The 22,120-nt window shown below is 42.2% G+C and overlaps 1 protein-coding gene across 3 annotated transcripts in view; it reads right to left on the reverse strand.

Moving 5' to 3' along the window:
- Positions 1 to 5,292: 5,292 nt before the first annotated feature.
- LOC121453360 (synphilin-1) overlaps positions 5,293 to 22,120 on the reverse strand; it is a 139,226-nt gene continuing 122,398 nt past the window's right edge. For 2 of the 3 annotated variants that reach the window (XM_041660086.1, XM_041660085.1), the window contains exons 9-12: positions 15,801 to 15,893; positions 14,199 to 15,258; positions 12,931 to 13,001; positions 5,293 to 5,852 (exon numbers count right to left, since the gene is read on the reverse strand). In XM_041660086.1, coding sequence (XP_041516020.1) covers positions 5,768 to 5,852; positions 12,931 to 13,001; positions 14,199 to 15,258; positions 15,801 to 15,893 — 1,309 coding nt within the window. In that variant the 3' untranslated portion in view covers positions 5,293 to 5,767. The remainder of the gene's footprint in view (positions 5,853 to 12,930; positions 13,002 to 14,198; positions 15,259 to 15,800; positions 15,894 to 22,120) is intronic. The other variant, XM_041660087.1, reaches the window with a different exon arrangement.

The following is a 22,120-nucleotide window of genomic DNA, read 5'->3' on the forward strand; positions in this document are numbered from 1 at the left end:
TTTTGAAGTTTGATTATATTTTGTGTTTTGAGATGGCCATGAAACTTTGGGCACAAGGAGTGTAAGATTGTGATTTAAAATGATGTGTTTGGGTTTCAGGTTGGCAAGGTTTGGTCATTGTCATTAACCATATTTGTTGACTCGATGGAATATAGAATAAAATATAGATGTAATACAGACTCACCTGGGATACTACCTTCCGGGCTCACCTATGAGGGATTATCTCAATTTAATTAGTTAATATGGGCCCGTTTGTCCACTGTGGGTGACATTTCCCTTGGCTGCGATCTGTATTAAATACATGAAGTTAGTGGAACGCTAACATTCATTGCTGTTTGCTTCCTGACTGTGAATACAATACAACCAGTTTCTTCTAGTTCCTACCGCCTCGAATGCCCTGCTCTGATTGAGCCTCACTTCTAGGTGAGCCAAAGTAAATTCATTCTTCCTTACATTCTCTTCATAGGGGTGTTTTACCTCAGCAACAAGAATAAAATAAGGGGTTCCAAGGTCTTGAAGACAGAGGGCAGGGAAGAATGAAACATTGGAAGATGACCTTAAAGGGAGTTGAGAGGAAGTGAAGAAGGGAAAAGAATTTGGAGGATGAGAGACAAGGAGGACGAGAAAGAGCCAGAAGAACAAAATGAAAAGGAAAGGGAGATTTGTGCTATGGAAAGAGATTGCCAGTGTCTGTTGACCAGCATCTCTAAGGTGATGCAGAAATCTTGTTAAGATTATTAGATTTACTGTTTCAATAAAAGACAGGGATCAATTCCATGAGACGTCTTACAAAACTATGCAGTGGTTAATAGGGGGAAAGCCATAAAAGCAAACCCGATCCATCTGCCATGAAAGTCATGAGCAGCAGACAGGATTGGGAAACAGTACTCCCTGCTGTGATGAATTCCTTGTACTCACTTAGCCTTATCAGGACAACACAAACTCACAGGAAGGCAAGGAAGAATAAGCATTTAGCCCATTTGTATCAAAGAGGTTCCGAGGGGTTTAAGCATGTTTGCATAATTTCTGTTATGTGTCACCATGTTGTTATGGTTCCTCACTTTTGAAATGGCATCTATGTGGCCTTAAACTTGTGATTGTCCAGCTTCTGACTTTGGAACAATAGGATTAGAGGCGTGTGTCTGCATTCCTGGCTTGTCTTTGTCCTTTGAGGGGGAAAATTCTTTTTTTTTCTGTTTATTTATTTAAATTTATAAAAAAACTATCTTTTCTCATTTTACATGCCAAAATCAGTTCCCATTCTCTCCTCCTGCTTCCTCCCTTCCCCCATCCCACCCTCCATCCACTCCTTAGAGAGGGTAAGGCTTCCCATGGGGAGTCCAAAAAGTCTAGCACATTGCTTTGAGGCAGGACCAAGGCACTTGCTTGAGTTCCATCCTCATCAACACACACACACACACACACACACACACACACACACACACACACCTTATTTGAAGATAGTCTCATGAGTCTTATTCCCCACTACCAAACCCATGGTAAACACCTAGAGTGTTCTCATTAGGAGTGGGGTCTTGACACTGTTTAGCACGAATAAGCAACAGGAATTCAATCTGTTGAGTGTGTGGTGAGAGTGTAGTGTCGTCTGATTGTTTCTGAGAAGCATTCTTAATTTGATGTGTTGAACTCTGGCAATACAGGTCCCTTTGGAGACATAAAAGAAGCCAACCTTTACAAGATGTTGACAGACGCTGTGACTGCTTTTTTACTGTGCAGCCAAGTTTCCTACTCTGCTGCATGCCATTAGGCATGTTGATAGGGCTCTGCTCGTTTTACTAGCCCGATGGGAAGGGGAAGTTGGGGCAGGAACCTCAAAGTTTCGCTCCTACTCTCTTTCTTTAACTTGCACATGTGTCTCAATTCCTAGAGAAAAGTAAGTTTCCATATTCATTTTGTATTTGTTGCACGAAACTTTGTGGTTAAAAAAAAAAAGGTCACCACTATTGTTAGGCCTCTCTCGTTTATCCATTTCCTTGGGAATTTGGGCAGTAAAGACATACCCATGTATGACAAGGACCAGCATTTTCAGTGACCAGCAATGTCATTAGCCAGAGAATGTGTGGGTTTCAGGCCAGCTTATAGGAATCTTCTCAACCTTCCTGAGTTACTCCCTTTTTGCTCTGCCATATTCATGCACTATCCTAAGGTTTAAATGTTCCTCTACACAGCTGGATCACAGAATTTTCTGGGTTGAAGTTCATTCAAACTCTTGACATTTTTTTTTGCTGTTTTGCCTGCATGTATGCCTGTGTATCATGTGCATGCCTCATGCCTGCAGGATGTCAGAGAGGGCATAGATCCCTTAGATTGCAGCTATAGATGGTTACGAGCCACTGTGTGGCTGCTGGTAACTGAACCCTCGTTCCTGTAAGAGCAGTCAGTATTCTTAACTGCTGAGACATCTCTCCAGCCCCATTTTCTATGTTCAATTATTCTCTCTGTATTGCTTTATAAACCTGTAGGATGGTTGGACCCTTCACTTTTCACCTTTAAAATCAGTTTCAGAAGAAAACTGGGACCTCTTGGGAACAGAGGGAACACTTTCTGGATCTCCATTTTTGCAGGCCACATTTTGGGCCAAGAACCATGTGCTACTTCATCATGTGGCTCCCGTGGTGGCCTCCTTTGCATCAGGCAGAAAACAGGAAGGCACACTTTATGAGCACTTGTCTAGTGTTTTCTGCTAGAATTACAAGCAATAGTACAAAGCACGCAAATAGAGCAGAAGTGGGGACGTCCCCAAACCAGACACAGGGCATCTTGTTTGAATACAAGGCACCACGAGAAATGACACCAGGCTGTGCAGGAGCAGCTACTTGCGGCACTTTGAACTCACTGAAACTTATAGGCATGTTGCATTGTAGACTAGAAGGAACCTTTCTTCTTCCTTCCTTCTATCCTTCCTTCTATCCTTCCTTCTATCCTTCCTTCTATCCTTCCTTCCTTCCTTCCTTCCTTCCTTCTTTACGTCTGTCTCTGTCTATCTCTCTCTCTCTTTTGTTTTTTTTGAGATAGGGTTTTTCTGTGTAGCCTTGGCTGTCCTAGAATTTGCTCTGCAGACTAGTCTGGCCTCTGACTCACAGAAATTCACCTGCCTCTGCCTCTCAAGTGCTGGGATTAAAGGCATGCACCACCACTGCCTGACCAGAACCTTCTTTTGAGCTATGTGTGTAGGTTAATCTTACCATTTTCCTGATTTCCCAAGAAGGCAGCCTTGCTTGTGCCATACCAAAGGGCTGTCCATGGCTCTATCCCAGAAAGATAGCATAGCAAAGATTGAAGGATAGCATGGCAAGTGTTAGTATTCAGGCATCTGTACTGACTGCCCTTGGGGTCTTGGAAGAATGCATCCTCAACTGCAGCCACTAAGAGCACCTCCTGTGCACATTTGCTCCATTCCCTTTTAAAAGGTGGACCTTGCTTACCTTCTATCTCTTTCTCTCTCCCTCTCTCTTTTTTCCTCTTTTTCTTTCTCTCTCTTCCACCACTCTTGTCCCCAGGGGCCAGTCTCTGCCCCCCTCTCTGCCTCCTTCTCTGTCCTGTTTTTGGCCCCTTCTCTCCTTTTCCAATAGACCTCCCATGTGAGCCCTGTTGCATGGTGCAACTTCTCTTTGCCGCATTTTAAAATAAATTGCAACATTGGTTCATAGTAACTTTTCTCTCATGACTTAGCCAAGCTATTTTTAATATAAGACTTAGACTCCTTAGGATAGGATAACTATTGAAACATATAGCATATGTTTCTTGCTTGATATAGTTTGTGGTGGTTGTAATTCTAAATTTTGCAGTTGATATTTGCTCTTATTGTATATAGTTTTGTATTAGGCTTAGAACTCTCTTATTTAGACAAAAGGGGGAGGTGCTGTGGGAACTTCTTCAGCCAGTAGCCTTTAAGATACCAGCCCACTTTGGGCATGGTCTCATGTACTATAAATGTAGACAGCCTCTTGGCTGTTGGATTTGGTTCCAGTTACCAGTGAATGCAGAGGACTGCAGATTTCTACCCTTTCTGTGAGTTTATCCCCAGATAAAAAAAAAACCTTTGTTATACTCCATTTTGGGCTATTGTGGAACTCTTTTGTACACCAACAGAATGTTAGTACTCAGGCATCTTTACTGGTCTGCCCTTAGGGTCAGGACAGGATACATGCTCATCATAGGATGCAGCCACTAAGAGCACCTCTGTGTATATTCGCTGTGTTCCCTTATACAAGGTGGGCCTTACCCACCTCCTGTCTTTCTGTCTCTTTCTCATTCTCTCTCTGTCTTTCTCTTCTGCCACTCTTGTCCCCATGGACTAGTCTCTGACCCCCTCTACCCCTTCTTTGTTCCCTTTTCTGCCCCTTCTTTTTTCTCTTCCAATAAACCACTCAAGGGAGCCCTGTTGCATGGCGTGATTTCTCTTTACAGTGTAGCAAGAATAATGAACAAGCTTTTTTTTTTTTTTTTAACCAATGTTTCATCTGCTATCAACTAGTGGTATAAACTTTGAACACAGAACTTACATGTCCTTAATTGTCTTTCTTTCTCTCTTTTTCAGGTTGCCTTTCTAATTTAAAACAGGAATGATGATATTGCCACATGTGGTAGTGCACAAAAGACTCTCAAATATCAACTCCTATTTGTCATTGTATTTCATTAAATCAAGTAGGCCCACATTTGCAAGCCTAACCATCAGATTCAGACACTGGGCCTGCTCTGTGCACCAGGGCACACAGTGGCCCATATTACATGACACGGGCATTATGAAGACACCACTATGGCAGTTTCAGAGCTCATAGACCATGCCAACGCTTTGAAAATAAAACTCTTGTAGTTTCAACAGAAACGTATTTTTCCATGATAAGATGAACCTTCTTGTAAGTCATTGCTTACAGGGATTAAGAGGTCTATGTCAACAATAGGGCTGTTATAAACTTAGGCTCCACACTGTCTCCCACAGGAATTAGACAAGCCTCATGATGTGCTGGAGGCAGAAAAAAAAAAGTAGCCCAAGAAAGGACTAAATCTTCGGTTGTTATGTGTTTTCCCATGTCAGCACTGTGTTTTGAGAAGGCAGAGGGACGGCTTGCTCCACAAACTTGTCTGATCTTCCTGTGCTTAATGAAGTATAGAATGTTTTATTTGACCCCCCACCCCCACCCCAGGAAACAAGATAAACAGGCCAGTTGGTCCTTGATATCGAGTATCAGCAGTCAAAATACTTGCAGAGCCTTTTAGAAATCAGAACATCACAGACTTAACAGGAAATTGATGCCCCGTACTCATACATGGCTATTAACAATCTTTTATTTTCTTTATTAAAAAAGTAGAAATGACAGGGGAAAAAAACACACTCTTGACAGAAAATAATACCAGTGACCTAGACTCACTGAGCTGAGCCAAAGCTGCCCTTGTTATGGAGGAAGGAAATATCAATCAACACTAGCAAATCCTCATGCAATTGACAGAACACCAGCGGTGTCAGAGCCTGGGGGATGTGCGTCGAGAAGGCTGAATCAGCCAAACAGCAAATGTTTCAACGCACACATTGCCCAATCATGTTTTCAAATAGCATCTTAAAAAACAAAGTTCTATATACAGATATGGTCCAAAATGTATCTTATGACAAGTCTCAGATATAAATTTAAGGCATCCAGATATTCTGCTCTGCTGGTGAGGTGTTGTTTCCGTGGTCTTGTTGCCGCCGTCTCCAGGAACTCCCGGTGGTGGCCGGACAGCATGCGTAAGACTTATAAAAAGTGATCTATAAGAAGAGTTCCTTTGATTCTGACTCAGCATTGTGCTTTCTGCCGTAGGTTTTCTTCGTGTTTCTCTTGATGTCATTATGCCTAAGCAGAAGAGAAACCACAGGCCAAAATTAGATAAAACCATGGTCAGGTTACACGACGACACTGCCAAACAGCTCGCCCAAAATGGAAGTTATCCATCCCCAAACCATCCTGAAGAGCAGCACTTCATTCCAGGAGGCAGATTAGTTGCTTTTCATACACACTACTGTTTAAATGTGATGAAAGCAGTCGTGATATAACAAGGCACACTCACTGAGCACATTTGAATGTGGCTCCAGGAGCAAATTCTTAGCCACACTGATTAGAGTCCAGGCACTCTGTAGTCAAGGGGATTTTATCAGAGACAAGCATGATAGGACGTATAATGTTGCTGGTTGCATGGAAGCAAGAGTTTTGTTTTTGTTTCTGTTTTGTTTTATAGTTTCAAGTGATTTCAAGGAATCACTGGGGACACTGTGGATTCCACAAGAAGCTGGAGTCTTGAAGGTCTGAAAAGGATGTCTTTAGGAATGACGGCAGCCTGGCATGCTGAAGGACTGCAAATAGGTGAGGGTATGGGAAAAAGAAAAGTCTGAACCCTGAGTGCTGCTTCCAGCCTAATCCTGACTCTGTACTGTGGAAGAAGAGGACAAAGAGAGAGATGTTCTTCTATGAGTGATTTTCCCCTCTGGATAAGATACATTCATTTTCATGATGTATTAGATGCATTTATTTAAAGATTCCAGAGAGGAGTGAGCCTTATTTCTGGGCAAGCCTGTCTACTACTAAGTTCTTACTGCTGCTACATGAGATATGATCAAAAGCTTCTTTTTGGTAATGGTTCTAATATGTAGATGCAGGACAAGCTTAAGAGTGTGGCTTTATGACCTCAAAACCACACTTGCTGCTTGATTACTGGTATGGCTTGGACATGGTTGGAATGTGTCCCCAAGGCTCAAGGCAGCTATGGAACCTAGAGGAAGAAATCTTGGGGTCCCGATTGAATCCTTGTGGGTTCATAAGAAGCATCAGTCAGGGGATGTAGTTCAGTGGTAGAGTGTTTGGCTAGAACGTATAAAGCCCTAGGTTCAATATCCAACTCTCAGAGAAAAAAAGGAAAGAGAAGAGGGGTGGGGAGGAGAGGCTAAAATAAGACTTACTGTTAATACGAACTCTTGAGCCAGACTGGTCAAATTCAAATCCTGGCTCCACAATTTATAACCATCATTACTGTGTAATCTTGGGCAAGATGCACAATTATCTATGTCTTTTTCCAGTGTGCAAATGTGAGTAATAATAGGATATCATTGATATCATAGATATCATTGTGAAGACTGAAAGAGCAGAGATGTGTAAAGCGTCTGGAATACTCGCTGGCCCATTTTTACAATCCATAGTAGGATGCCAGTAGATGTTAGGGACACTGACAATTTCTATGGCATTGTATATAGGAATAATAGAATGTGAAGAAAGTCGGGAAGAAAAGGCACAGCACATTCAGAAGAACATGAATAGTGGATGGAGGGCACTCTGCAAGAGGTTGAGAGCTTTTTTTTTTTTTTTTATTTTGTCCTTGGACAATGTCTCCATGTATATACCATACTCTGATCACTCCCTCAATTCTCTCTTCTCTCCCTCCCTTTAGATAAGTGTGCCCCTCCATCTCTACCAGTTCCTCTCTGAGACTTCTGCCCTTTGCTTTTGTTTTGTAACCCGTTTAATTTAAGAGGGGCCATTGGTGCGAGCATTGGATTAAAGCAACCCATTGAGTTGGTTACAAGAGGAACTAGTAGGCACACATTTGAAGACAGCCATTCCTCCTTCTCAAATCAACAAACAGTTCAATAGGAAGGGGTGGGGTCCCCTCAGCCCTTCCTCATATAACATTTCTTGTTATTATTACTCAGATGTATTTATATATTCTTGATGAAAATCCAATTAATTAAGTTGAAGGGTTTAGTTCTTGAAAGGGTATCTTTGCTTTGAGATAGGGGACATTGCTTTGAACACCCACAAGTGAACCCTCTTTCTGCAGGAAAAACCTAGTTTGATTAGAGAAAGCCAAGTCCCAACCAAGTGAACTGTTAATTTAATATGAGACATTTAATATGATAATAACTCAGTCTTTCCCGAATCCTTCAATTGCTCAATCTTCAATTGCCAGATTTCAACAGAACAAAAGTGGGTAATTCTGGCACAAATCATTCGGATAATTGTTGTGCCTTGATTTCACTCTTGGATATGAAATCACATTCTGAGTGACCAAAATTAAAAAGGAGGAGAGCCTTATATTTAAATAACTGGTTTTCAAGTGTTCCAGCGTGCTGAATCATCTAGGCACACACTGTATTTCCACAGCACGTGGCGCTCCCACAGCTACTTATGGGATCAATGTGCCATGGCCTGCAGCCTGCCACACAACCCACCCCCCGCCCCCCACTAACCAAAAGAAGAGCTTGCTAAGTGTGCTCTCTCTTCCGGCTTTACTTGTAGCCAATCTGTACAATTTATTTACTAAAAGGGGGAATTGTGGTTCAAAATCAAATATATACTTTAATACTCAAATAGAAGCTTACTGCAGAAGACTGAATTCAAATGCATCCACAGAGCATAATAACACCCCTCTCCCGGTAGGATAGTAGAGGCAAGATTTTGTCCTGCTTTCCACTCCCCCCTTTTCTTCCTCCTTTTCATCTGTTAGGCTCTTTTTCTTTCCAAATATTTAGGAAGCCTCTTCCATATTCCAGACACCATTCCAAACACTGGGAATACAAGGGTCTCAAGAGAGACTGCTCTCATGGAGCTCTGGTATGAGTTTATTCCTATTCTCCTGGGAGTGTCTTCACTATGACCTGTCTGAGTTCAGAGGCCAGGCCTTACTTGGGGGAAAACATCTTTTGTGTATGGGAGTGCACAGATGTGTACCTATTTATGTAAGTACAGCTGTGTGCACGTGGGTATGCATGCACATGTGTATACATGTGTCTGGCGGCCAGAGGACACCCTCAAGTGTTGTTCCTCAAGAGGTGTCTAACTTCTTTCTTGGGCTTTGGATTGCTTGTTGGTATGGGGCTCACTGGTTTTGGTTGATTGGCTATGTAACAGGCTGAGTCTGCCAATCTGTTGACTCAGCACTGGGAGTCCAAGTCCACACCACTCTGACTGACATTGTTATGTGTGTTCTAGGTTCAAGTCTTCATGTCTACACAGAAAGTACTTATAACCGACTGAGCTATTTTCTCAGTTCCCCCAAATTCATGTGTTATTGATAAAAATGCTGAAAAAAAAGGTGTGGCTTTATCAGCTAGGAGTAGTGGCATATGTCTATAATCCCAGAATTTAGGAGTCAAGGGAGGTGGACCTCTGAGTTCTAGGCCAGCCTGGTCTACAAAGCAAATCCCAGGGCAAGCATGGTTACACAGAGAAGCCCTATCCTGAAAAAATTCCTACTACTGGCTTGCCTTGTCCATCCTTGGCATGAGTGTTTGTGCCTAGTAGTCTTTTCCCATGTTTGGATGTTCTGTGGATATCCCTGGGAGAACTGATCTTTTCTGAGTGGAAACAGAGATGTGGATCTGGGGGAGAGGGGTGGTGGGGGAGGGACGAGGAGGAATGAATAGAGGGGAAACTGTGGTTGGTTGGGATGTAATGAGTGAGAGAAGATGAGGTCCAGACAAGGTTTGTATTTGTGATTATTTCAATCAACCTATACACCTCTACAATTCAGCCTTCAGAGAGATTATGGGGAATCCCTGCTCTCACAATATCGTAAGATGTCCTTAGTAATGGCAGACTACTAGTACGGATATAGAACTGGGAGACAGATTTCTTCTCTGAACTTAATTCACAACTGGACCTTCAGGAGTGGGAAAAACAGAGAAGATGAAGAAATGAGCTTTTGTCTTAGGATTTTTGTCTCTCTAGTGATAGTCAGAGAGTTAGGATAAGCAAGCTAAAGAACGCATCCTGGTGGGGTGGTTTTGGTTCCCAGAGAAGATTTCTTCTTTCTCTTCTATGAGCAACAGCAGATGAGTGACACTGTGGACATCAGCCCCAGCCCTGGGCCAAAAATATGATTCTCTTTGAAGTAGCATTGGGAACCTTGAAATCTATACAAAATACTTGACATTAGCTCTTGGCTCTGGATATATAATTCTTAAGTGGCTAATTCATGGGTAATAAAAAGCATTCTAAGCATGTTGACGGCTTCATGTGGTTTTCAAGGAGTCCTCCAATGCTGGTGCTAGGATAGGGGTATGACTCCTTCAAGAAACAGTGCCACGTGGTCAGAGAGGGTGTTATTGGAGGTAGCCAAGGTGGAAACAAGCCATCATAGGCAGACCCAAGACTTCATTAGCATTTGAAGACCAGGGATTGCAAATATTCCCCCAAAGCTGCAAAAACTCTAAGTCAACTTATCTTCTGTAAGAAAAACAGAAAAGATAAATTTGCTCTCTGTAAACCAAGTCATTTTCCAGAGCTGACATACTGAAGAGGCTGTTCAAAGCAATGAAGCTGAAGCTGATTTTAGAGGCCATTGAAATCCATTCTCTTTGCTAATCATGCTGTGATCAATTTAGAAAGATAAGTAGCCATCAGAAGCTGAAAAAAGAGCTGAAAGACAGTCTTTAAAATGCTGTGTTTATTGTTCTTACTTTTCTTCTCCTCCTCCTCCTCCTCCTTCTCCTTTCTCTCTCTTTCTCCTTCCTTTCTCTTATTTTTCTTTAATTTTTTTAAAAATATTCTCTGTGCAGCCCTGGCTGTCCTGGAACTTTCTCTGTAGACTAGGTTGGCCTCAAACTCAGAGATCCACCTGCTTCTGCCTCCCAAGTGCTGGAATTAAATGTGTGTGCCATCACTATCCGACTTCCTACTTTCCTTTTAGCTAGAAGAACTAAAAATAAAATTCTTAGAAACTAATGTAGACTTTGATTCCAGGGTTCTGGAGCTACTGCCACTGTTTCATCTCTGCTAACAAGAGGGTCAGTAGCAGGGAGCTGTCAACATCTCTACCCCAAGTTGAGGCAGCCCTCTACTATTTCAAGAAGTCATTTGATCTTCTAGCAAGTTCTTAGGTCAAGATTTGACTGATACATGAACCCTTGCACTCAGGTAATGCTGCAGGCACCAGAGTTGATTATGTATTACTCATTTAAACATTTCATTCTAGCCTCATTTTCTTTGAGGAATCTTTCTTTTAAGTAAGAGAGGCATTCTTGGTTCATCTGTGGAGTGGACCAGGCTTGTGCTAGATGCGTGCATGAGATGCAGAGAGAATAGGAAGAACTTAGTCTCTCCAGAGTGAAAAACAAACATCCAACAAACAAACTCAACTCCTTTATAATGGAAACCCATGCCAAACTAAGAGCATGGTAAAGTGTGCATGAGGGTATAGGGCAGTGAGAGGAAGAGGTCTGGGGGCTGACTATACATGTTGTTTGAATTTTCTAAGTTTTTAGCATTGAATTCAAGCCTTGTCACTACACAAGGCCAGTAAATCTGCTAGCTTAATGACCGAGCCCTTAGAAGGACGGTTCCTTAAGTGCTGTAGGAAAGTGTTCTACTCCTCTCAGACATCCAAGTGGCTCTGTAACCTCATTTTGTGCACTGAAGTTTTGTAATCTTATTACACTAAAATGCCCAGCTTTGTTCTTTTCCTTGTAAAAAGACAGGGTGAAATATTTCTGGCGAGAAAATCTGTCGTGACACTAATTATCTTGTTCCCAGTTGCTGTAGGAGCCTGGAAGCCACGAGAAACATTTTCATCTGTGCTCCCAGGGAGTTTGCCAAGTCTTTGTGCTTTCCTTGTCTTTGGGACAAAAGCAGAATTTTCCAGGCACCAAGAAGACCCATGCAGCCCAAGACAGGCACAGGGAAGGATGTAAGAATGGGGACCGAGGCCAAGAAGAACAAAAGGGGGAAAGCATCGATGTTTGGAAGGACGTAGAACTTTTCCCTGCCACTTTCTCATCTCTAACACTGGCCCAGGAGCCTCTGTCATGGGATGGCAGGAAGCAGTCCTGACTCTCATGTAGACTACCTGCTGGTAGCCAGCTGGTCATTAGTGACTATTAAGAGTCTAAGACTGTTCCTTTAATGCACTGAATTAACAAGACCCCTGATGACATACCTAACATGACTAATGTCTGTTTTCCATTCAGACTGGGAAGCAGACTAAATTTGACCTAGAGAGGGCAAGGAAAAAAAAAGAAAGAAAGAAAAGGAAGATCTTCTGGAAATTCAGTATTTTGAACTAAAATCTGTATGTATAGTAAACACATTCTTTGAAGGATTTTGGAGGAATGCTGAATACCATGCAATGCTTTTCAAATTATTGAAATGTTTTAGACCCAACAGTTTGCTTTTATAATGGGTTTTGATGTTAAACGCTTCTCAAATAAACCAGTCCAAAGGCACTGACCACATTAACTCAGGCACCTTTCCTGCCACTTCACCCCCTTCCCGCCAGGTCTGGAAACACATGCTGCGCCTCAGAAGGAGGAGTCCCATTTATTGGCTACAGGCTCCTCTCTCTTGTATGTATATACTCTATGCATCTGGGCTTGTGAACGTTTCGTTGGAGGAAGATCCTTCCTTTATCGGTAGACCTTCATCCTAATGGCGTCTGGACTGGAAGCCGTTCACCGTGCTAAATGAGAGAGCTTCTGCAGAAGCAGAGGCATGCTTCTTCTCCCAAGAACAGCAGTCCTGACAAAAGGCACCTCCAGTCTGTAAGCGGCGCTGAAGCAAAGCCCCAGCTCACACTCGAAGTTCTGATTTCTGATGGACAACTGGCCTCTTCTACCCATGAGTGAACCTAATTCTATACTTACTTGGCACCTTGCTCCCTTAAAAATGCAAACCGAAGGGCTAAAGTCAACTAGAAACAGGGTGAGTTTATGTACAGAGTAGATTCTCCTGACTGATGCTGGGATAAAGCCCCTGCAATGACTACCGGTCACCTTCCCAGGATCTAGTTGCCACCTGAACCCTTATCTCTTTGGGGGGCGGGGAAGACTTGCAAGTTTCTTCTCCCTTGGTGTTATCCCCTGCTGAAAAGGGTTGCAGATGCATCATTTCAGAGCGCATGCAAATCCAAGCAAAGGCATGGCCGTGCCTCACGGTGCACCCCACATACCGTGCATAGCCACGCAGATGTTCTTCAACCAGCGCGTTAGAGGGAAGGTGGATACAGCTGCTGTACACCTCCTAGAGAAGCGCAAGTAAGAATTATCTGAAGACATGCAACAAGCTCATCCCATGCACGGGTCCCGGTTAATGCAAGGCATGCAGGGCACATTCGAGGGAAGGTTCGTGCGAAACTGCGGAGATGGCTTTAGTGTTATTGCCGATCCTGAGATCCCCTTAAGTTATCGGGGGAGAAAAGTTAGGCTTTAATTTTTTAATGCAAGAAGTCTGCTGTCTTAGCTGGCGGGTGTGCCCTTTCTAGATGTAACCAATACATGGTGAAGTCTTTCATAGCAAGGGAGCTGGTAGATAATTTAAAAGTCAGCGAGGAGGCTGTTGGAAAGAAATTAACTGAAACTGGATTTGGCATCACAGCAAGAAACACAGACAGTTCTTAAGACTATGCTGTAATAGGAATTTAACAACCCAACGAGGAAAACCGATAAGCTTCGGACACTACTGGGCGGCTTAGTAACTGCAATAGGGAAAAGATCCGAGGCATTCCTTCCACAGGGAGCTATGCATTTTGGCTGCTATACTGTTTTTGGTGGCATGACAAGCACAGAGCGTGCAGAATTCATTGCCTAAAAAGATGTTCCTATCTCTTCTTCATGGATGTGAGTTACAGATGGGTTTCCAAGAAATGGTGCTATGAATGACTTCAACAGTGCCTTCTGCTATCTCCTGTATACTGGCAAGTACTTCAGCCTCTCCAGTATCTAATCAACGTGGAGAGATCTGTGTAGTATCATGCCAGGGGCCAGTCCCTGGGGGAGGGTCATTCATTTCAAAGGTCACTTGAGGTAAGTAGCTTAGATATGGGCTTTCTGTTTATTTGCTTTTTAAGCTGGGCTAGAGAATACCAGGTCCAAGAGAACAAACTCTTCCCGAGGCAGGATCAGAGCCAACAAAGGACTGATTTTATGCTGATGGGTAGTTTCATCTTATATGAATGCCTCCCAGTTTACAATTCCTAATGCCCAGAGCACAAGAAAAAGGGATCAGAACGAACCCGTGATTTCTTTACCCACTTCTCTCATCATTCTCCAAAGGAACGTGCAAGGGTATATATTTTAACCTGGCACATTTCATTAAAAAAATATGGATTTCTGAGTTTTGGGGTAACCCTTTCAAGATGGCACAAATCGGTAACCTGGGCTTTAACAATAACACAATCAATGAACAGTCATATAAGCACAGTTTGCAAATAGCACTCACGGGCTTATTCCTTCCTTTGCTAGCAGGGCTCACTGGGTTTCCCTTGGCATCTGCCGTCTTTTTTCCAAGTGATGTTAAGGGCAGTGTGCATGTCTTCAGCTGGCTGGCTGGCTGGTAGTTGTTATTGTTGTTTTGATTACCACTTAAAGTCTCCATGATGGATCGGAAGGTTCCAAAAGGTCTTTTCATTTGTTCCCCTGACTCACTAGTCCTCTGGGGGGCCCTGCCCCTATCTCTGTCCTTTTCTCCATTTAGTTCAAGGCTAGTTTGCTCCATCTGTACCACAGGCTCCTCAAAGGTGACTCTGAGTTTTGAGTTTTGGGATGTCCGGCGCTTGGATGATGGAGACTTGAGGGCACTCTTGGGGCTCATGGCAACTTTCTGGGCAGTGGAACTGTCAGGACTGGACTGAGTGAGGTCTGCAGAAGGCTGGCTGGGAAGAGTCAGCCCCAAGCCTGGACAATGGGAGTCCAAGTCTGGTTCACTGCTCTCTGAAGTGGGAGATGGGCTGTGCCCATCCAGGGATTTGGAGGCCTTTGTACTGAAAGGAAACCTGCGTCCAGATGGCAGGGAGTGTTTCTTTATCATCAGGTGTAAGCTTTCTGCGCTGTCCATAGTCTCCAAACTTTCCACAATGGGCTGTGGCCTGGGCCTGTCTGCTTTTCTCACAGGAGTATTTTTGGGGTCTTCAGAGTTGTTTGAGTCTGTATCAGACTCACTCAATGACCTCTGCATCAGCTGCCTCAGCCTGGCTAGCTTCAATTCTCTCTTCTCCAGGGGAATTTTTTTCAAATTCCTGGAGGATGCCTGAGCATCCTGGAATTCTAATGACAGCTTTTCCTGGGTGCAGACATTCTCTGAGATTTCTTTTCCCAATAACTGACGTAGGATTTTATCGGAGTCTTCGTCTTTTCCTTTGGTCCTAGCCCTGCTGGATGCCGATAAGCTTCCAAGAACTTGTATTCCCTCCTGGGCTCCTGTTTTGCTCTTGCCTGAAGCCTCATCATCTGCATCTAGGATTCTCCACTGGGACTTTCTAGAAGCTGGTGAGGAGGGTGAACTGAAAGGAAGACGAAGGAGATGTGAGATGATTTCCTACTGCACTGAATGCAGCCACAAGTCCTTGCATCAGCTTTACTATGATTAGCAGTTTATGGCAAACAAGATGGAAATTACTTAATGGTTTTTCAGGACAATTAGCAAAGACTCCATTCTAGCAGCTGTAGCCAGAGCATAACACGTCCCAAACTTCACGGCAACAAAATTTATTTGTTTTATTGGTTACCCACCACTTTGTATGAATTTTCTCACTTTCTGTTTGCAACAATCTAATAAAGCTATACGTCTTTATTCTCATTTCATAGGAAAGGCAACATAAAGGAATGTAACTTGTTTGTAGTCATGGCCCAAAGACATAAAAAGGCTGGAGACTACCTCAGGTCCTGGAACCTAGACACAGACTTTTCATTGTGAGAACTTTTAATTTGTTTTTATAAGAGTAAAATGTTTCCTGCTGTCATTTTCTTGAAAAAACATTAAATGGAATACTAGAGGAAGGATTTAAAGATTTCAAATACCCAACAATTCATTGACTGGTATTACCTGGGTGAAGAAGGGAGTGATTTGCCCTCTGATTTTTGGGCTTCTAGAAGTTGTTGGAGTTGGCTCTGCAGTGTGACACGCTCCACTGTCTGTCTGTAGGAAACAACCAAAGAACACAATGTCTGAAGCATGGCCACTGCCAAAACTAGAGGGAGAAGAATCTTCATGAAAAGGCAGTAAATGGCAATCTATTCAAAGGCCTTAAAAAATGTTTAGTTTCCATTCTTGTGACTCAAAGAGTTTTTCACGGAAGCAATCAAAAGTGTTGAAAAGGACATATTAATGACAAGCTATGAAGAAACTATGAGTAAGAGTGAAGGAATTTCAATCATTTCTGCATTGACAATATTATTTGAATATTGAATACCTATGAGCATACAAAAATCTCGTCTAATATTTGTATGTGTATATTATACTCTACTAGTCTTAGATGAAAAAGAATATTACAAAATCCTATGTGTAATATAGTCTCCTTTGTGTGTGTTTGTGCATATGTGTGTGTATGTGGAGACCTTTGGAAGTTGATGTTGAACATCTTCCTCTGTTGCTCTCCACCTTAGTATTTGAGGCAGCGTTTCTCACTGCACTTGGAGCTCATGATGCAGCTCGAACGGCTGGGCAGCAGCATTCAGGAACCTTGCCATGCCTGCCTCACACTGCCGGGATTGTGGGTGTGAGCTGCTAAGTCACTATAGTTTTAGGAAGAATTTCTCTTTCCCCATCAGCAGAACAGAAATCTAGAAGGGTGTATTTCAAAATGATACTGTTGTTTTCTAAATGACTGTCTTTGATGTTTGCTTGCTTTTGAGACAAGGTCCCTCTGTGTAGCTGTAGATGGCTTGGAACTTGCTCTGTAGACAAAGCTGGCCTTGAACCCACTGAGATCTAACTACATCTGCCTTCTTACATCTGGGATTAAGGGCACAGGACACTTAGCCTAGAAACTGAATTTTAGAAGTGTTTGTAGCAGTTTACTAATCATAAACATAAACAAAATGCAACACAAAATGCCTATGTGTACTTTGGGTGACGAATAGCCTTGCACACTCTTATAGAAAGAACAAATAATGCGTGATAACACTCCATTTCCTCTGGATATAGGAGTATGTATATCAGGGTGTGCTTTTAAGTCAAGAAAATAGGCTAAAAGTGACAGCTACAGGAAGAAAAAAATCACTTAGAAAACATATTAATTATTGTAGAAATTGGTATGAATCAATCAAATTGACTCTTTTTTTCTTTTGAGTCAAGGTCTCACTCTGTAGCCTTGGGTGACCTTTGGCTCACTGTCTAGACTGGGCTTGTTTTGAACTCATAGAGCTCCTTCTGCTTCAGCCTTTTAAGTGCTGGGATTAAAGCAAATTGACTCTTATTCTACAGGAATGAGAAGCATTTATTGAAAGCAGTAAGCAGTATTAGTACAGTCCCTCAAGAATGTCCATCCATGTCCACATTCCCAGAAGTCATAAACATGTCAAAAGGGAGGTGATACTATCTATAGCTGATGTTAAAATAGGAAGGTTTCATATGGATTTCTGGGGTGGACTGTTCTACTCATGTAAGCCTTTTCCAGTGGGGAAGTATAAGAAGGACTTGACCCTGCTGCTGATGTCATACACAGAGAAAGGAGATTATGGGCTACAAGATGCAATTGGAGGTGACCCCCATCTAGCAGTCAGAAAGTAGCAGGAACCTAGTCATCCAAATGCAAAAAACTGATTCTATAACAATCTGAAGGAGCAGAACATATATTCACCTTATACCCTGTGTTTTAGGAAAGTGGCCTGTCAACGTTTAGATCTTAGCATGACAAGATCCCTGTTGAAATTCTATCTTATAAAAATATAAGGCAAATTTGTCCTATGTTAAGTCACTAATTCTGTGATAATTTGTTATAAACAACAGAAAACTTACATGATTAGTTCAGCATAAAAATGGTAACAGCTCTCTTGAGCCATGGCGTAGAACTAAATGAAGGATTTGTAAGTATTCTTACAATGACTATCTTATCTTAGTTTGGACTAGAGGAAGCCTGGCATTCTTGCAGGATCATGCTGCATATACTTTTTTTTTGTCTAAATGTACTTCTGTGGAGTCAGATCCTGATAACATCTTCCACAAGTCCCAAGCATCTTTGTTTTTCTCATAAGCAGTCAGCATTATTTCTAATAATTCATCTCCCAAAACAAGCCAAGTTTGTAACCTTATTTCATCTCCCCTACTCTGTCAAACTCACTGAATCAATCTTAGACATGGGGCTGAACAGCTGGCTCAAAGGCTAAGAACATTTGATGCTATTGTAGAGGACCTGGGTTTGATTCCTAGCACCCATCCTGGGTCACTCAGAGCAATTTGTAATTCCAGTTAGGGGTTCCAATGCCTCTTCTGGTCTCCATGATGACCTGCACACACTTGGTGCACAGATATACACTCAGGCCCACATTCATACACATAATATAAGAACAAAAATGAATCTTAAACAACAATAATAAAAACAAAACCAGGAAGTTTTTCAAAGTAAGACCTAGCAAACTCTTAATGGACCATAGAGCCCATATCTTAGACTTGGGAGTCACTAAGCTTTTGGAACAACCATTCAGCTCTGTCCTTTAGCATGACTTTAACCTTGCCTAACACACAGGTGAACATGTGCGACTGTGTGACAACCATACTACTTACAAAAATTGGTGGTGAGCAGGCTTTGCCCAGTTTACTCTTTGCTGACACCGGCTTAATATGGGACTAATTTATATTCCACTTTGCTAGTTGGATACATACCAGGTTTGTGTGTGCATGTGTGTGTGGCTGTGTATGTGTGTGTGTGTATGTTATTTTAAGAGACAGAAGTAGGGGCTGGAGTGATGGCTCAGCAGTAAGTGTATTAACTGCTCTTCCAGAGGACCTGGGTGTGAATCATAGCACCCACATAGTGGCTCATAACCATGTATACAACTCCAGTTCCAGGTGATCTCATGGTCTCTTCTTCAGGTACCAGGCATGGAGACAGTGCACAGATATCTGTGCAGGAAAAACACTCACACACAGAAAATCAGTAAAACAATGAATTATAAAAACAAACAGGAAGACAGACATTATTAAGAAAGATAAAGCACTCTGCGAACGTGAGTGGCCGAGTGGGCTAGGGAAAGGTGCACACTCAAAAGTTGGTAGAGGAAGATTATACAGTCACCTTTCAAAAGATTTATTACATATCTTTTAGGAATTGTGAACAGAATTTTTAAAAAATCCCATGTGATATCAGTTATGTTGACTGTCGGTTACAATCAAAAGAACAATGGAGGACATTCTAATTCCCTAGATTTGAAAGAAGCTTCTAGAAAGGCTCAATCATCCATAATCACAGAGAGAAAGCTGTATTTGCATACTATGTCAGTGTGCCAGGATTGCTAGAAAAGTATCACAAGTTTAGGGGCTTAAACAGGAAATGTTAAAATGATTTTTTTTGTTTTTGTTTTATGTGTCTGCATGAGTAGTTACATGCATGCAGTGTACCACATGTGTGCCTTGGGCCCTCAGAGGTCACAAGAGGGTGTCAGATCCCTTGAACCACATGATGGAGATGCTGGGAATGATCTGCAAAAGCATCATGGGCTTTTAAGTACCAAAGCATCTCTCCAGCCTCAGACAACATTAATTTATCAGCTCACAGTTTGGGAGGCCTAAGTAGTCTGAGATGACATTGTCAGCCACGTTGGTTCCTTCTGGGGGCCACGATGGTATCCATCCTGTACCCTGTGCCTGTCTCCTAGAGTCTAGTGTTTATTGGTGAACTCTGGTTTCATAGTTTGTAGATATTTCCCCATGGACACTGTCTTCATGTTCACATGGCATACCCTCTGGGTTTATGCCCATTATTTATAGAGATGCTAGTCACCAGGTTAAGACTCACCACTATAACCCCACTTGAACTTGCTATATTCTCCGAATATCTGATTTCCAATTAAGGCTACACTAAAATATTAAGATTTTGGACCTTCCTGGCGAGGCAGAATTCCATTCCAAATACTAGGTTTATTAACAGGGACTTCAGTAGAGTTGAAGTTTGCCATTTCTAGAAATAGCAATGGCTATAAAGGAGTTGGGAACAGCATTATAATAAGGAGAAGGACTTAAGGCTAATTGTCCCCAAAGCTCACCCTGGGTAAAACTCAGGAGTTTTCAAGCTTTGGAAATGCTTTCCCTCCCTTGTCCTGTTACCCATGTCCCACAGCATAAAGGCCACAGAGCTCCGGGACTACTTCATGGGATTTCTCTACACACTTCTGGGTTTGCTCATGTCATAAAAGTACATACTACACAAAAGGTCAGTGCCCAAAGAGCACCTCACACATTTTATCTTTTCTCTGACTAACAATGCTTGTCCACAGCATTTGGATCTCAAGGTTGGATATGGCTGCCATCTGTCAGTGTATATAGCTTGCTCATCCCCGGATAACTAACGGAGAGAGTGGTCTGGACCTTGAATTTGCAAAAGTCACCAATATAACAGCAAAACAACTACGTAGCTCATAAAAATTTTCAGAGTCTGAGACATAAAAGCTGAGATTTAAAACAAATCTATTTTCTGGGTGTGGAATTTTAGGGAAAGTATTCTATGGGATGGTTTTAAAGCTTCTCTTTAAGAGTATGTCCATTTATCACTGGAGGGAGTGGATGGTGCTTCAGCATTTTTGGAAAGGCATTGAGTAACAATCCCCTTACATCCCCAAGATTTTAGGGTTCAGCCCAGGGCCTCTGCATGCCAGGCAAGTGCTCTACCACTGAGTTATCGTCCCAGCCTCTCTAATTTTAAAATACACGCCTTTTATTCTGTCTACTCCCTTATTCAGAAAGCTATGTAAATGCATAAAGACTTATGAAAGAGTCTGCTCACTGTGGAAAAATAACTCAGTGAGTTATTAGGTTATTAACTAATATATACTCTTTCTCCAGCTACAGCGAGATCTTGAAGTCTGCCCAGGCTCACCTGTCATGGAGAAGTTTTGTTTAACCGACAGAGCATTCTTGGAGGAAATCTTTTATACTTTAGGTTTTAAACTCAGATTACATTAGATTCTACCAATATGAGGGCCACAAGAGGCTTGCATGTCTGAGGCAAAAGAGGGCACGTAGAGAGATAAGGAGTTGCCTGAGCTCAGGGAAGGCACAGGGAGTCCAAGGTCACATCATACTGTTACCTGACACATATCTGCAACCAGTTAAGGTCTCTTGCCCATACTGGCCCTTTGCTCATCCAAGAAAGCTGTAAATAGGAGATGTTTCTTTTCTCACTAAACTCTGGTAGAGGGCTGGAGAGATGACTCAGCGGTTATAAGCACTGGCTGCTCTTCCAGAGGACCCTGGTTTGATTGCTAGCACCCACAAGGTGGCTCACAACTGTCTACAACTGCAGTTCCAGGAGATCTGATGACACCATATTCTGACCTCTGTGGGCAACAGGCACACACATAGTGTGCAGACAAATATGCAGCCAAAAACTTCAGGCACATAACATAAAAACATTTTTTAAAAACTAGAGTAGATTCATCACCCACTATACTATATTGTACTGTATTATATTATAAATATCTGTATTATAAATATCCTTGTTAAATGTATATAAATATGCACATATATTTTAAAAATAAGATTTTACGTTTTTCTTCTAAAATTTAGTTTAATGCTTAAAGGATTTTGTCCTTCCAATCTGTTTAACTTTTTGGACTTTTGATGATTCCAATTACCAAGAAAACTCCCTCAACCTGGCAGCTATTGTGTGATCTGTGAGATTTCTAAGAGCTGAGGTTGGTCCCTCACTAACTCCTTAATTCTTTCTAGACTCCCACCTGATGTCTTCATATTCCATCCCATCTTCTTCAACTATTTATGTTGTGGTTATCTTCCACAAACGCTTCTCTGACACCTGATAGGCAATGGGTACCAGTTTCATAATCAATCAGGCAAATGACTTAAAAAGTGACATTTACATTCTGAAACTGAATTAAAACCCTGCTTCATTTTTCCCAATAAATTTGCTGTGGATGGGTATCAAGACACTTATATCTATAATTTCCCAAAGACACACTTCCCTTGTTGAGAACACCGAAGGGGGGCATTTCTAGCCTTTCCTTCTCCCTCACTCTTCATGATGTCCTACACAAAGAATGAAAGGACAGAGAGGATGCTTGTGTGTTACTCAGGCTCTGCTGCTACCTGTCCATGAGGTGACAGCAATGCAGATGACACTCCCTCTCTGTGAAGACTGTGATTCCCTGCTGGTGCGCTTGCTCTGCACCTTATGGCTCATTACCATTTTGCCT

This window comes from Microtus oregoni, unplaced genomic scaffold, assembly GCF_018167655.1.
Source record: "Microtus oregoni isolate MIOR12 unplaced genomic scaffold, Mior012 000011F_ref0000422, whole genome shotgun sequence".
NCBI classification, from domain to species: Eukaryota; Metazoa; Chordata; class Mammalia; order Rodentia; family Cricetidae; genus Microtus; species Microtus oregoni.